At 36.8% G+C, this 16,224-nt stretch overlaps 1 protein-coding gene across 1 annotated transcript in view; it reads left to right on the top strand.

Annotated features, from left to right (window-relative positions):
• The window catches only part of CFAP95 (cilia and flagella associated protein 95), a 90,056-nt gene that overhangs the window by 46,390 nt on the left and 27,442 nt on the right, over window positions 1-16,224 (top strand). The window contains exons 2-4 of the mRNA XM_043977767.1: window positions 2,094-2,205; window positions 12,056-12,174; window positions 13,269-13,337. Coding sequence (XP_043833702.1) covers window positions 2,094-2,205; window positions 12,056-12,174; window positions 13,269-13,337 — 300 coding nt within the window. The remainder of the gene's footprint in view (window positions 1-2,093; window positions 2,206-12,055; window positions 12,175-13,268; window positions 13,338-16,224) is intronic.

The raw sequence follows: 16,224 nt of genomic DNA, 5'->3' as shown, positions 1-16,224 counted from the left end.
ATTTTTTTATGATCAGTCCACAACATCATTTGTATTGGAAGACACTGATATTGAGGATTCTTAGACTACATGACCTTAGATTACTAATGTCTGGGTATTCCTATGTGCTCTAGGTAGTAACTACAGAGATTTGGTTTATGGAATGAACCCAAGGTTCTGATGAATTCTTTTTTTTTTTTTTGGGTCAATGAGGGTTAAGTGACTTGTCACACAGCTAGTAAGTGTCAAGTGTCTGAAGCTGGATTTGAACTCAGGTCCTCCTGAATCCAGGGCTGATGCTTTATCCACTGTGCCACCTAGCTGCCCCCTGATGAATTCTTGAAACAAACTTGGGCTTTTTCTCTTGTAAAGGAATATCTTAGGCCTATGAGATCATTTTATGCCAGAACTAGGTCAGGAAGGAGAGAGAGTACAGTAAACATGAAGTGCAGGAAGCATTGATTCCTTAATGGTGGTTATGACTCAGAAATTTCAAGCATTTTGTGAAGTTCTGGTCCTTATAACTCTTAATTTCTAAATCAGTTCATAGAGATGTTGCTGTTGCTGTCTTAATTTCTGATGATATGGATCCCTATGTGGCTAGCCATATTCCAAATGGCATCTTTAGAATTCGGAGATGAATTTTGGTGCTTTTTTATATAGTCAAGGTAGCCTGACTTATTAAACTGATTTTTCCTTACTGGGAAAACAGCAGCCACAACAAAAAACAAACCTGGGGGCAGCTAGGTGGTGCAGTGGATAGAGCACCAGCCCTGGGTTCAGAAGGGCCTGAGTTCAAGTCCAGCCTAGGACACTTGACACTTGCTAGCTGTGTGACCCTGGGCGAGTCACTTAACCCCAATTGCCTCAGAAAAAAAAAACCCACCCCAAAACAAAAAACCTGATTTCTTGTTACTATTCAGACTGGGAGATAGTGGTTAGAGAAAGCTTTGTGAGAATTTTTGTAGGACAATCTATTATTCTGATGGATTCATCTTCTTGCTATTAAGGATTATATACATATACATACATATGTATGTATATATATGACTGATGCATTTCTACCTCTTTGAATTAATTTTTACGATTGAACTTTATAAAGGAAAGGTCTTTTTTGTTTAAATTTTTAATCTCACATCATCATTTTTCTGCTTTCAGAATTTAGTTCCAGGGTCTAATCTATATTATTAAGTAATTAAAATTTCATTCCAGAAATATAATAGTAATGGTCCTATTATCATATTGTGGCATCATGGTGTGTAAAGGGCACAGGATTTGAAGTTGGGAGGAAAGCATTTGAATGTTCTAGTACTACTAGTTGTGTGGCCTTGGACAAATCACTTAATTTCTTGGCCTCAGTTTCCTCACTTATAAAATCTATAAAATGAAATTACTACTTTTACTACTTTCTGCATAGAACTATTTTGAGGAATGCACTTTGTAAACCTTAAAGCATTACATTAATGTCAAGTATTATTGTTATCCTTCTTCTTTCAGCAAAGTCTTACCCCTCCACCTTATCATGACACTGTCACCTTGGGTTCTTGCAAGGTATGCTAATAGAGTATAAAATACTGTCCAGTCCTCTGTAGTGGGAAGTCTGAGTATGGTGTTGAGCTATGTAACTTTTTTTTTTTTTTTTTGCAGAGCAATGAGGGTTAAATTACACACCTAGTAAGTGACAAGTGTCTGAGGCCAGATTTGAACTCAGGTCCTTCTGAATCCAGGGCCGGTGCTTTATCTACTGTGCCACCTAGCTGCCCTGAGCTATATAACTTTCAACTAAGGATCAGCCTAGTTAACTGTGGAAAGGCTCTTCACCAGGTTGGAATAGAGCAATTAATTTTTTTTTAGTCACAGAAAATTATGAATTATATCTACTAAGTCATAGAAGGATTATGATTTGCATTGGTGGAAGAAGTACCCTCCATTGATCTTTGAGGTATTATTGTTATTATTAAGTTCTTATTTAATGAAAAAGTATACAAAGTATTTTTAAGATTTAAAATAATAGAGCTAAAGTGTTTCATACTTTTGGTAATTCTAAGACACTCAGAAGGGAGAATGATAAATAGAATTTGTCTCTTAACAAATACTCATTCTTTTTTCTAAAGGCATGTAGACAGAGAAGGATATCCTAAAGATTATGATATAGATGAATTCCCCTTGGGCTCAAAAAATATGTGTAATTCAAGTTATTGGAGGTTTGGAACAAAGGATGCTATGGTAAGTGATTTGTATTTTTTTAAAAAGTTTTATATAAATATTTAATCATGAAGCATTTGTTTTTAATCCCTTCTATTTCCCTCACCCACTGACAACAACAACAACAGAAATATAAAACCCAAGTAAGAAATAAGCATTGTTAAACAACATAAACTCCCACATTGGCCATGTCCATGGGTCTCATTCTGCATATTAGTCTATCACTTCTCTATCACGAGGTGAGTAGAGTTCTTTTTTTTTTTTTTTTGGGAGCAATGAGGGTTAAGTGACTTGCCCAGTGACTTATAGCTAGTAAGTGTCAAATGTCTGAGGCTGAATTTGAACTCAGGTCTTCCTGAATCCAGGGTCAGTGCTTTATCCACTGCGCCACCTAGCTACCCCTGAGTAGCATTCTTCATCATTTTTATCACCACTATTTAACATAGTCCTAGAAATGCTACCTAAAGCAATAAGGCAAGCCAAAAATGGAAGGAATATGCACAGGCAAAGAAGTAATTTTTAAAAAAAATGTTTTATGAATCTTCAACATTGGAACAAAAAATAAGAAACTTATAATGTCATAATGTAATACTAATTGATTTATACACATTGTAGATCAAATAATGGTATCCTCAAGCATAATTACCACATAAAGGAGATATCTTGTGAAGGAAATCCTTGATTAACTGGAATCCTACAGACATTGGATGTTCTAGTTAATTTAATTTCCTCACAAATTCAGAACCCACGAGGGACTAAGAAATCTTGTGAACCAAGAACCCCATGAGAAGCCTAGAACCTCACATGTATCCTTAAATATCTCTGGCTGTAGTACCTAGTTAATGATAAAATTTTGTTTCAATTCTTTTGTTGTTGTTGAGCATTCTGATAAAAATAAATAGCTAATATTCCTCTATTAATAAGAATATATAGAATATAATTGTTTTTAGGTGACCAAATTCCATGGTATTGGAGTAAAGAAATGTAGAATTATTATAGAACTGTAGGAGCTAGGGGAGGATTTATAATTCTCTTAAAACATATTTGAAAGTTTGTGCTTCACTCATTCATTCACTTCAATTTCCATTCATTTATTCAACAAATATTAATTGAGTATCTACTCTCTGCATTGTTCTAGGGACTAGGAGAATATAAAGACGAATAAGATACAATTGCTGCCTTCAAGATGGATACAATTTAGTAATAACAACAGCACCAACAATAGCAATATCACATATTTCTAGGACAAATAGAATGACTATGATTCACAACAAATCATTGTTAATCGAGTCTTTGACTGCAATACCAGTTACAATGTTGGGGATTAGGGAGATGATGGATCTTCTGTATTCTGCTCTGGTCAGTCCATAATGGGAAGGACATCAATAAGGAGGAGAGGGCCTGAGTTTGGCAACCAGGATTGTGAAGGACCCCTATATCACACCATAGGAAAAGTGGTTCTTTTTTTTTTAATAGAATTTTATTTTCCAAAATATATGTAAAAACAAAATTTTAACATCAATTTTTAAAAAACTTTGTGTTCCAACTTCTCTTCCCCCCCTCCATTCACCCCCCCCACAAGAACTCAAGCAATTCAAAATAAGTTATACATGAGTAGTCATGGAAAAATTCCCATATTAGCTAGTTGTGAGAGAAAACAGTCAAAAAACCCCAAAACTTCAGATTAAGGAATTGTCAAAGAGGAAAAGAAAAAAAAATTTAAATGTGTTTCCATCTGTTTTCAGATACTATCAGTTCTTTCTCTGCAGATGGGCTGCAATCTTCATAAGTCCTTCAGGGTTATATTGGATCATTGCCTTGCTGAAAATAACCACATGCTTCCCAGCAGATCATCCCTCACTATTGCGGTTATTTTGTATACAGTACATTTCGCTCTGCTTCAGTTCATGTAGGTCTTTCCAAGTTTTTCTGATAGTATCCTGTTCATCATAACCTGTATATAGTACCTTAAGCTTGACAGAGAATTTTCTTCATAAAAGCCCAGCAAAGTAGGTACCATATGTTTTGCCATTATAATCAATCATCATAACTATTTCCCTCCATCCCATTCCCTTCCCATGACATACTCTCTCTTCTTTTTTCCTATTCTTCCTCAGAAGTATTTTACTTCTGACTATCCTCTCCCTCACTCTGCACTCCCTTTTTTCACCCTTCCTTCCTTATCTTCTTCCCCTCCTATTTTCCTGCAGGGTTAAATAGATTGCTCCTCCCAATTGGGTATGAAAGCTATCCCCTCCATGAGCCCACTACAATGAGATCAGGGTCCCTGAGCTAATTCTTTGTTCTAAATTGTTCTTCCTCCCTCTCTCCTCAACCCTCCCTATGAGATCAAGCAATTCAATATGTCATACTGGTGCAGTAATGCAGAACATCTTCATCTTCCTTGAAAGTGTTTTGCTTTTTACTGCTCTCTCCCCCAATCTGCCCTTTCCTCCTTCCCTTCTCCCCCTCTCTTTTCTCCCTCCCCAGGGCAAAAATATATTACTATACCTACTTGAGTATGTATGTTAGTCCTTCTTTGAGCCAATTCTGATGATATTAAGGTTCACTCACTCCCCAACTCCTTCCCCCTCTTCCACTCTCCTCCATAAGCTTTCTTCTTGTTTCCTTCATGTGAACTACCTCTCCCCAGACCATCTCTCCCCTTCTCCCTCCCCCAGTTTATTCCTCCTACACCTCAACCCTATTTTAATGATGTCATCATGGATAGGTGGCACAGTGGACAAAGCACCAGCCCTGGACCCAGGAGGCCCCAAGCCCAAATCCAGCCCCAGACATAAGATACCCACCCCCCGTCTGCCCTACAAAGAACAAAACATAAATGCTTTACAGATATAATCCCTTCATATTCAGTTCAGCCCCGTCTTCTATGAATTGCTTACTGAGAAAGTTCTTATGAGTTCGAAGTATTATCTTCCCATGTAGGAATATAAGCAGTTTGATCTTTTAATATTCCTCATGAAGTCTTTTTCCTGTTTACCTTTTTATGCTTCTCCAGGGTCTTGTATTTGAAAGTCAAATTTTTTAATTCAGTTCAGGTCTTTTCATCACAAATGCTTGAAAGACCTCTTTCTCATTGAAATCCCATTTTTGCCTCTGAAAGATTATACTCAGTTTTGCTGGGTACATGGTTTTTGGCTGAAGTCCTAGTTCCTTTGCCCTCTGAAATATCATATTCCATGCCCTTTGATCCTTTAATGTAGAAGCTACTAGATCTTGCTTTATCCTTATTGGAACTCCACAGTATTTGAATTCCTTTTTTCTAGCTGCTTGCAGCTAGATTCTCCTTCACATGGGAGTTCTGGAATTTGGCTATAATATTCCTGGAGGTTTTCCTTTTGGGATCTCTTTCAGGAGGTGATTGGTGGATTCTTTCAATTTCTATTTTAGCTTCTGCTTCTAGAATATCAGGGCAATTTTCCCTCACAATCTCTTGGAGGATGGTGTCTAAGCTTTTGTTTTGGTCATGGTTTTCAGGTAGTCCAATGATTTTCAAATTATCTCTCCTAGATTTATTTTCTAGGTCAGCTGTTTTTCCAAGGAAATATTTCATATTGCCCTCTATTTTTTCATTCAACTGGATTTGCTTTACTGTGTCTTGGTTTCTCATAAGGTCACTGGCTTCCATTTGTTCAATCCTAATTCTTAGGCAGTTATTTTCAGCAGACAGTTTTTTAATCTCCTTTTCCATTTGGCTTTTCAAACTGTTGACTTTTTTCTCATGACTCTCCTGCATCACTCTCATTTCCCTTTCCATTCTTTCCTCCTTTTCTCTACATCTTCTTTCTATTTCTCCTACTTTCTCTTCAAAGTCCGTTCTGAGAGCTTCCATGGCCTGAGACCAATTCATATTTTTCTTGGAAGCTTTGGATGTTGGAGCTTTGACCCTGTTATTATCTTCTTCTTCTGAGGATATATTGTGGTCTACCTTTCCCCCAAAGAAGTTTTTGATGGTCTTCTGCTTTCTCTGCCTACTCATCCTGGCTTACTATTTCTTGGCTTTTAACTCCTTCTTAAAGTGTGGCTCTGCCTCCAGGACACACTGTTCAATCTACAGCGTGGCTCTGGCGATGGTTGGGTTTCTTCTCAGCCTGCCTGGCCTCGCTTTCATTTGATTTAAACTCTCCACTGGGGGTGGTGGGGGGGTGAGGCTGCTTTTTGGCTCTGCTCCTGTTCTCAGCTTCAGAGGGTCCTAGGTGTTTGGGGTTGAGGTGGGGGACAGGTTTTAATCTCACCTGACCTGTTCTCAGGTCTGGAGATAACCTCAGGCCTATTTACTAAGAAACCAACCAGCAAAGCTTTCTGTGGTGTGGTTCTCAGCTTCCGATGAGACAGCTCCCCTGCTCCCCTCCCCCACCTGGGCCTTCAGCCACTCAGGATTTCTTCCTGGTTGCCCACTGGGGTGGGACAATTGAATCCTTCCCCCCAGTCCACTGGTACCCCTGCCCTTATCTTATGTTTCTGTTACTGTGTACAATGTTTTCCCAGTTCTGCTCACTTCACTTAGCATCAATCCACTTAAGTCTTTCCAGGTTTTTCTGAAATCTGCCTGTTCATCATTTCTTACAGCACAATAGTATTCCATTATATTCATATACCACAACTTGTTCAGCCATTCTCCAATTGATGGGCATTCCCTCGATTTCCAATTCTTTGCCACCACAAAGAGAGCTGCTACAAATATTTTTGTACACGTGGGTTCCCTTCCCTACTCCCCACCCCTTAAAGGGTATTTGCTTTATTTCGATTCCTTCTATTGGGTTTCCACAAAAACTCCTAATCATTGTTTTTTTTATACAACTTGGGACACCAGGGAGAAAAGTCATTTTTTTACTCCATATGTATTCATTATTTTAAGGATATTATCTTGTTAAAAAGATGCTTTATTGCTAGTATACATTTATATGACTTAGTGTTTTCTCCTTGCTAGTGTCCAACTTTTAAGCCTAAAAATTCTAACTGTGATGTTTAAAATCTAATGAGTGTTTGCCTTAAATTAGAAACATATAGCACCAATCTTTGGGCATTAAGTATTTATTAAAGTATATTAGGGGTTAGGAAAGAGAACATGTGGAGAAAGAAAGAAAAAACTCTAGCTCCCTGCACCTGAAGCCTTTCCTCTTGCGACCTCCAATGGAAAGACCCTTCTCACCCCTTCTCTCTCTCGAGGAAGTCCAGTCCCTACACACACAGCTCCAAGCTAATTGGTTGATAGCATTGATAGAGAAGACTTACAGGTGGTAACTTCCGGACACCAGACAGCTTCTGGATGTTTAGTCACATGTTTTCTTTTCAGGCTGGCATCGCCCTGGTTCTCACAATGTCCCTCTCAGCAGGGTGGTGGTGCTCTGATTCTCACACTATGTATTTTCTTTACTTATAGAGGTTTGCCTTGTCTGTGGAAAATTTTCTCCTATCAGATCCTCAAATATAATGTCTAATTTTTTTTTCTTTTTAGTACTTTTTGAGATTTCAACATATCCCACATTTATACTTCTTGCGATGTCTTCCAAATCTGTTTTCTTGCATTGCATATCTTTTAGTTGGCTTTTTTCCCCAGGTATGTTACTTGGTTTATTCTTCACTTTGATTTTTATTGTCTGTTGCCCTTTCATCAGTTTTCTTGATTCTATTATTATTTGCCACTTTCATAGATGTTTTTAGAACTCCAATGTGTTTTGCAGCTCCTCTAGTTATCGCTTTCTCTCTTGGTGTTTAAAAAAACTGTTTTTAAGTCCTGTTTTAATTTATTTAATATACTTATTTTCCAATTTGATTTCTACATGGGAACTTCTTCCAGCCTGACCATTAATTGTTCAGTTTAGGTTTTACTACAGAAGTTCTTTACTGAGTTGTAGATTTTCTTTTGTTTACTCCTCATTTTTCTGTTCTGGGATAGAAGCAGTGAAAATGCCTTTGGTGTGAGCTGAAGATGCTTTGTCAGGAGGAAACCTTTTGTCTGATTTAGGGATGGGGGATAGGTTGCATTCTCCCTATGGTCTGGTTAGTAAGGGGAGAAGGGAGCATAGTGCATCTCAGATTTTTTTTGGAAAAAAATTGTTGATGCTCTTTTGTCTTTTTTTTTTTTTTATAACATAGTTATTTCAAACTCTTTTACCTCCAAATTGAACTCTCCCCTGTGACAAAGAAAAACATTTGAGCAAAAATATCCAAGATAGTTTCTGCATGACAAGATAGGCATTATTTTTTTCATGGTAATTTCCCAATTTTCTGCCATGAGAGAGGAGAGGTACGTTTCATTTTTGTTCTCTTGGACTTTTATTGGTTTTTCCATTACTCAGAGTTTGAATTTCTCTTTGTGACTTTTTTCATTTACTATGTTGCATTATTTATATTATTTTCTTGTTTCTACTTATTTCATTTAATAATTAGTTCACATAAATCTTCCCATGTTTTTCTGACTTCTTAATATTTGCAATTCCTTACTGCACAATAACATTTCATTATATTTGCAGTACAGTAGAAAGACCATTGGCTTTAGAGGGAGTCAAGGGAACTGGCTCTGATACTTCTTGCTTATGGAACCTTGGACAAATCACTTAAATCACTGTTAGCCTCAGTTTCCTCATCCATAAATTGAACATTTTAAATGCAATGGCCTGTGAGGTCCCTTGCAGCTCTAGATCTACAATCCTGATAGTTTCTGGATGTATAATAGTATTTAAAGGCTATTTCTCAATTCTGGGGACTCTACTTTGTCTCCAGTTCTTTGCTATCACCAAGTGCTGCTGTGAATATTTTGACATATATTCAGTCTTTGTTCCTGTCCTTTACTTCTTTGGAGAATATTCATAGTCAGATTTCTGAATCAAAGGATATGAATATTTCAATAACTTTTGTTGCATGATTCCAAACTGAAAATCCAGAAATCCTGGGCCATTTCACACCTCTTCCAGCAGTTATATCACTGCGGCTGTCTTTTTTGTGTGTGTGTCGGGGGGCAATGAGGGTCAAGTGACTTGCCCAGGGTCACACAGCTAACAAGTGTCAAGTGTCTGAGATCAAATTTGAACTCAGGTCCTCCTGAATCCAGGGCCGGTGCTTTATCCCCTGCGCCACCTAGCTGCCCCTACTATGGCTGTCTTACTATATTACCTCCAACATTGGTCCTTCTCATCTTTTGTAATCTCTCTCAATTGAGGTGGTATGAGATGAAACCTCAAATACGTTTTAATTTCTATTTCTCTTACAGTTAATAATTTGGAGTATATTTCCATGTTGTCATTTAGAGTTTGCAATTCTTTTGAGAATTTGGACTACTTATCTATTGGGAAATGGTTCTTGACATATATATTTTTTTGTCAATGTTTTGAATATTTCTCCTCAGTTTTGGGGGGGGTGTGAATAAAAATAATAACAGCTAATTGTGATTATCTATAAGGTGATAACTTTAAGATTTGCAAATCACTTTACAAATATTAATTCTCATTTGATCCTCGCAACAACCCTGGTAGGTAAGTGTTATCTCCATTTTACTCCTAAAGAAGAAAGAGCTTAAGTGGTTTGCCCAGGGTAGTAACGTATCTGAAGTTGTATTTGAACTCAAGTCTGCCTAACTCTAGATCCAAACCTGTATCTCCTGCTCTGTCTAGATGTCTCTAGAGAATACTGGGAAGTTTGGTTTTTTTTTTCTGAGAATGTGGGGAATGGACTGGAACCAAATCAAGGGTGGCCTAAGCTCCTTCACATCTCCATGAGTGCAAGTTTGGATCACAGGTTAGGTCCTAGCTCTCAGCACCAACCTTCTCCTGGACTGTGGAATAGCACTGTCTTTTCCCCTTATCACTTCTGAATTTTCTTTAGTGTCTTCTCTCTTATTTGCCTATATTTCCTCTCCTTTTATTGATTTGGTGGGGGGGGGGCAGGGCAATGAGTGTTAAGTGACTTGCCCAGGGTCACACAGCTAGTAGGTGTCAAGTGTCTGAGGCTAGATTTGAATTCAGGTCCTCCTGAATCCAGGGCCAGTGCTTTGTCCACTGTGCCACCTAGCTGCCCCTTTTATTGATTTTTAATCCCAACTCTAGAGATATCTTAAGTCACTCTGAAAAGTTTTAAAATAGATCCATTTTCAATTTTGGGGTTTTTATTCTTTTTGGTGACCACTCTTCAGTTTCTCTTTCAACATAATGTTTATTAATCATGTTGGATTTTTTTTTGGGGGGGGGGTGTTATTTATTTATTTAAGTTGACTTATTTTCTCTGAGATAATTTTCCTTGTGAGCATTTTTTTTTGTGAGGCAATTGGGGTTAAGTGACTTGCCCAGGGTCACACAGCTAGTAAGTGTTAAGTGTCTGAGGCCGGATTTGAACTCAGGTCCTCCTGAGTTCAAGGCCAGTGCTCTATCCACTGTGCCACCTAGCTGCCCCATGAGCACTTTTAAAAAATAAAATTTGCTTGTCCTTTCATTTTGTTTGGGTGTATCTGGTTCCTCCTCGCTGAAGAGAACTTTTCAAAATAGGGATATTTTCTAAAATATGTTTCTTATGACAGATAATAAATACTTTTAGATATTGTATTTTCATCAGAAGATAACAGTCACCAGTGCTGTCATTTGATTGGCTGTGATTTTCTCTGCATATTGTTTATGTTTGTTTCTTCCTTTTCAATATAACTTGACTAAATAGTTTGCTAATGATGGGTATCAAAATGCACCTGATTTTAATTTGTGGGGCAGTCTGCCATCTTAAAATGCCAGCTGGTACATTTTCCTAAGGATTATTTTCTTTTCCTATTTGAGAATAGAATGAAAAGCCCAACACCATATCTCATAATGCTAGGATAAAGACTCAGACAGTCAGTGTCTGGGCAACTAGAGATAAAAGTGGCCAGATAAAAAGCTGAGAGGAAAGATCAGAAAGCCTGGACTTCAGGCAGCCTCAGATCTAAGGGAGTCAAAGCTCAAAGGAACCTCATGGTTCCAGTCTCTAGAACTGAATACAAAGAGCTAGGATATGAGTCACAGAACCTAGGACAGAATCCAAAAGAATGCATAGAGCCATAAAGGCTGAGTATTTCCTGGCCTTAAGTAAATGGGGGGCTTTTGTAAATCTACTGTGATGCCACCTCCACCTTTCCCTATGGTTGGGAGCTCCAAGAATTTAAACAAGTGGATACCTTTCATTTTTAGTCAGAAACATTGACAAGACTGGGGATTCATCCAATGGTTCAGGGATTCATCTCATTCTTAGATTTGGGGAAGTGATTTGCCCCTGGAGGTGGAGGTGGAGGCAGTGTTTTCCATCACATACATGTATACCATAGGATTATGGTCTTCTAGGATTTTTTGTGGGGCTAATATTGAGTTCTAAGGGTTATCTTATTGAACATTGCTATTTCACAGAGAAATGAAATAAAAATGAATGAACAGAATTTATTTTCCTCTTGAGAAAAGAAAAAGGGGATTGAAAAAGAAAAAATAATTGTTTACACTGATATTAAAATAGCATTTTCCATAGTTATTAAAAATAAATTTGGTTTTTTCTTTTCTCAGATACACATTCAATCTTAATTAACTAATTTTGGAGACTGTCAGAGGGTATTTGCTATTATAAAGAAATAAGGCGGGGCAGCTAGATGGCACAGTGGATAGAGCACCAGCCTTGGATTCAGGAGGACCTGAGTTCAAATCCAGCCTCAGACACTTAACACTTACTAGCTGTACGACCCTGGGCAAGTCACTTAACCCCAATTGCCACACACACACACACACACACACACACACACACACACACAGAAAGAAATAAGGGTAGTATACACTTCAATAGAAACATTTACTGACCTTTTTGCTGGGTTATTTATTTTTCTTATGCATAACCCCTGTTTTTCCAGCCTTGGAAATCAGAAGCACATGAACAGATGGAGCAACCTTATGTAAACAAAGAATTTGTGGAAAGAAGCGGTTTACCCCTGCTGAATAATGACACATTTGATTCTGGAATTGTTGAACGGTATTCTTAATATTTGTGTTTATTTTTATAGAGCATGAACCTTAAAAGTAGGACCTATTCAAGAGGACAATAAACCTGTGGTGGTCTTTTTTTGTATATGTCTGTGATTTTAGCAGTGTAAGAACTTCCTGTGTGAAAATTCCTCCACAGATGAGGCTCAGCAATTTATAGTTTCATGGAGCTGCTTGTGGCAGGCCTTCAATAGTAATATAAAATAGAGAATAAATGTAATTATCTAAATGATATTCCATGAGACTTGCTATGATGAATCTTTCTAAATTTAGCTTGACTAGCCCTTGGACCAGAGGTATACAATTCATAACCAGCCTATACTCTTTAACCCTTAATGCCTGTCCTGTTAGCATGGTTTTCAAGACCTCAGAATTCTCTCCAAACCATAAGGAAATATTAGAAGAATATGTTTGAGTTATGTTATGTTCATGACACATAATATGTAAATATCACACTAATTTGCATGATCATTTAATAAAAACAGCAAGAATATATTGTCTACTGATCACAGAACACTGTTTGTAGAGGGAAAATACATTCAGATAAAATGAGGACCTCTCCCTTATGGACTTTATAGTTTACTAGGGAGAGACAGCACATAGATAATTATAATATATAATAATATATGAACAAATATATTAAAGAGGAAGGGGTGGATAAATCAGCTGTTATGTCATCAGAATCAAAAAAAAACTTAGCAAACTTTTTTGGTATAAAAATATTTTCCTCTCTGTTGTTCAGTCATTTCTGACTCTTTGTGACCCCATTTAGCATTTTCTTGGTAAAGATACTAGAGTGTTTTGCCATTTTCTTCTCCAGCTCATCTTACAGAGGAGGAACTGAGGCTAGTGTGTGAGGCCAGATTTGAACTCAGGTAGTCCTGACTCCAGGCTCAGTGTTCTACTATGCTACCTAGCCACCCAATTTTTCTCTCTAGAAAGATATAAACTTTTCTACCATTTTCTCCAATATAGTAATTTTTAAAATAGTTATTGAAATTCTCCTTCAAACGAGTTTCTTATGTTTTGACATTTTAAAAGTGGCAGTCTGACTTGTTTTCTAAATTTTCCTCTTGTTTTCAGGGACACTGGATTGCCCAGAAGAGGTTTTGGAGCTGTCTTTTCTCGACATCCACCAGATCACCGTAAAATGTTAGTAATTTACTAAAAATGCCACCAATAATAGAAAATATCACATAATGAGTCAGGGATATTTGATTTTCTGAAGTATGTACACTAGGTCAGAGAATGAAAAAAATCCTCAAGTACCATTTGTTTTATCAGTCTTATGTTTAATGTTATTTTGCCCATTGATAAGTATGACACCTATTTTAATATATCTAAAAGTACATGACAATTATTATATAATAATATGTCGACTAAATTAATGTGCTTTCCCCAAATTTGAAGGAAAGAAACTGTTAAAATAATGTATCTTTGATGACTAAAGGTATCTTGGAGCAATCTAATTAAGTAAGAGTAGTCCCAAATGAAGTTTTTTTAAAAATCCACAATAAAGGATATGTCAGTGATGTAGAAGAAAATGAAGGACATCAAAAATGAAGGTATCCAGATCATCCTGTGTGTTACAAAGGAACATCATAAACATGTATTATTAGCAAAATCTTTTACTTCAGGGGTAGTAGGGATCTCTGAATTAGGCAATAACATAGATTTGATCTGACTGGGGCTTTGTCTGATAGTACTTGCTAACTGAGAGATCAGTAACAAGTCCTTTAATCTCTCCTTAGTTTCTATATCTGTAAAAGGAAGGTAGCAATACCTGTGCTATCTACCTCACAAGCATTTTTAAAGTACTCTATAAATGTGAGTTAAGGTGCAAGCTTACTTGGGAAAATGGTCAAAATACTATTGTTCCATTTCCATCTCTCTAACCATAGTGCTTAGACAAATTACAATATGATTCTAGGGATATAGAAGCTAGGGATTATAGCTCCTATTAGATCTGCTGAAGCCCTGGTACAATCTCCATAAGTATGTTGTTGTTCAGTTATTTTAGTCTTGTCCAACACTTTGTGACCCCACTTGGGGTTTTCCTTGCTAAGATTCTGGGATTGTTTGCTATCTACTTCTCTAGTTCATTTATTTATTTATTTATTTATTCACTCATTTATTTATTTGTTTGTTTATTTATTTATTTTTAGTGAGGCAATTGGGGTTAAGTGACTTGCCCAGGGTCACACAGCTAGTAAGTGTTAAGTGTCTGAGGCCGGATTTGAACTCAGGTCCTCCTGAATCCAAGGCCGGTGCTCTATCCACTGTGCCATCTAGCTGCCCCTTTTATTTATTTGTTTATTCATTCATTTATTTATTTATTCATTCATTCATTCATTTATTTATCTATTTATTTATTTATTCATTTACTCATTCATTCATTCATTCATTTATTTCTCTAGTTCATTTTACAGATGAGAAAACTGAAGCAAACAGGGTTGAGTGACTTGCCCAGGGTTACATAACTAGTAAGTGTCTGAGGCTGGATTTGAACTCATGAGGATGAATCTTCCTGATTCCAAGTCCAGTGCTCTATCCATTACAGCACCTATCTGCCCTTTCATAAGTATTATCTGTATCTTAATATATTAATATTACATAACAATCATACAGTTCTGATTGTGGCATTCAGAACTGAAATAAACCAAACTAAATCACCAAGAGACAATTCATGATGCCTGCAGATATGAACCAAAAGCATACCAGTTTTTTTTTTTTAATCTCCACTTGATATTCTATAGACCACAGATGGTTTGGAATAATTTCATTTGCTCTTGGATGTTCTATAGGAAGATGAGGATTAGTTGAAGGTATTGGGGGTGTTTGTCAAGGAGAATAGGAGTCTCACCAGAGGCATAATAGCTGTCTTCAAATATTTGAAGGCTTATCACTTAGGATTAACTTTGTTCTGTTTGGTCCCAGAGGGGAGAACCAGGAAAAAAAGGGTAGACATTGCCAAATGGCAAGTTGATGTCAGGGAAAAAATAACTTCTTAAACATTAGAGGTGTTTGAAAATAGAATGAGCTGTATATTATAATGAGTATAGGTTGAACTACTTAGCCTTGTGAGGTCCCGTTCACCTCTGAAATTCTGTGATTCTGTCTGTGACTCTAGGGTAAAAATACTTTAAAGATAATGGGTAAGTGGTGTGGTTAGTTTTTCTATTTGACATAATAATTGAAAACTCATAGTTATAAAAGTCCATCTTGTTGGATGAATGTGGAGAATATATAGTTCATTAGGAAATAAGATTTTATTCATTTAAATGCTTGATCAGAACCATTTGTTTTATTTAATTCAAGGTATTAAAGACATAAACACTGTCTTTGAATACACATAGAATACCATTTTTGGAAAATTCACCAAATATACTATTTTAGAATATTCTCTCATAGATCTCAACTATTCTTTTGCTTCTTGCCAACTGTACAGCAGTTAAAACTAAACATCAACAGGGGCGGCTAGGTGGCACTGTGGATAAAGCACCGGCCCTGGATTCAGGAGGACCTGAGTTCAAATCCAGCCTCAGACACTTGACACTTACTAGCTGTGTGACCTTGGGCAAGTCACTTAACCCCCATTGCCCCGTAAAAAGACAAAAAACCAAAAAAACCCCTAAACATCAAGAGGGAAAAGGCAATGAATAAAAATGAGTTTGATCAATGGACCAGAATGATGTGTTTCTAGTTATGCTGCAAAACCATAATTATAAAGTGACTATAATCCTCATGTTAACTCTTATGGTGAAGCAGTTTAAATAGATAACTTTGTCATAAGGGAGATCTTTATCAGAGGACATTTATCTGAAATTTCAGGATCCATCAAATTAATTGTAATTACATTTGACAATCTGTTTCTTTTTGTCTATACTATAACCTTGGGCCTACTAAATTGTGGACCTTTTCTACAAAGACAGTGCTTCTTTTCCTTATAAATAGGCTTAAAAAATTCATAGAGAAAAAAAGTATTAATGAAAAAACTTTGTAATCACAAGACTGGCGTTTGTTGTCTGTTTGAGACAAG

This window comes from Dromiciops gliroides, chromosome 1, assembly GCF_019393635.1.
Source record: "Dromiciops gliroides isolate mDroGli1 chromosome 1, mDroGli1.pri, whole genome shotgun sequence".
In the NCBI taxonomy this organism is placed as follows: Eukaryota; Metazoa; Chordata; class Mammalia; order Microbiotheria; family Microbiotheriidae; genus Dromiciops; species Dromiciops gliroides.
This window is presented reverse-complemented; position numbering and strand designations above follow the sequence as displayed.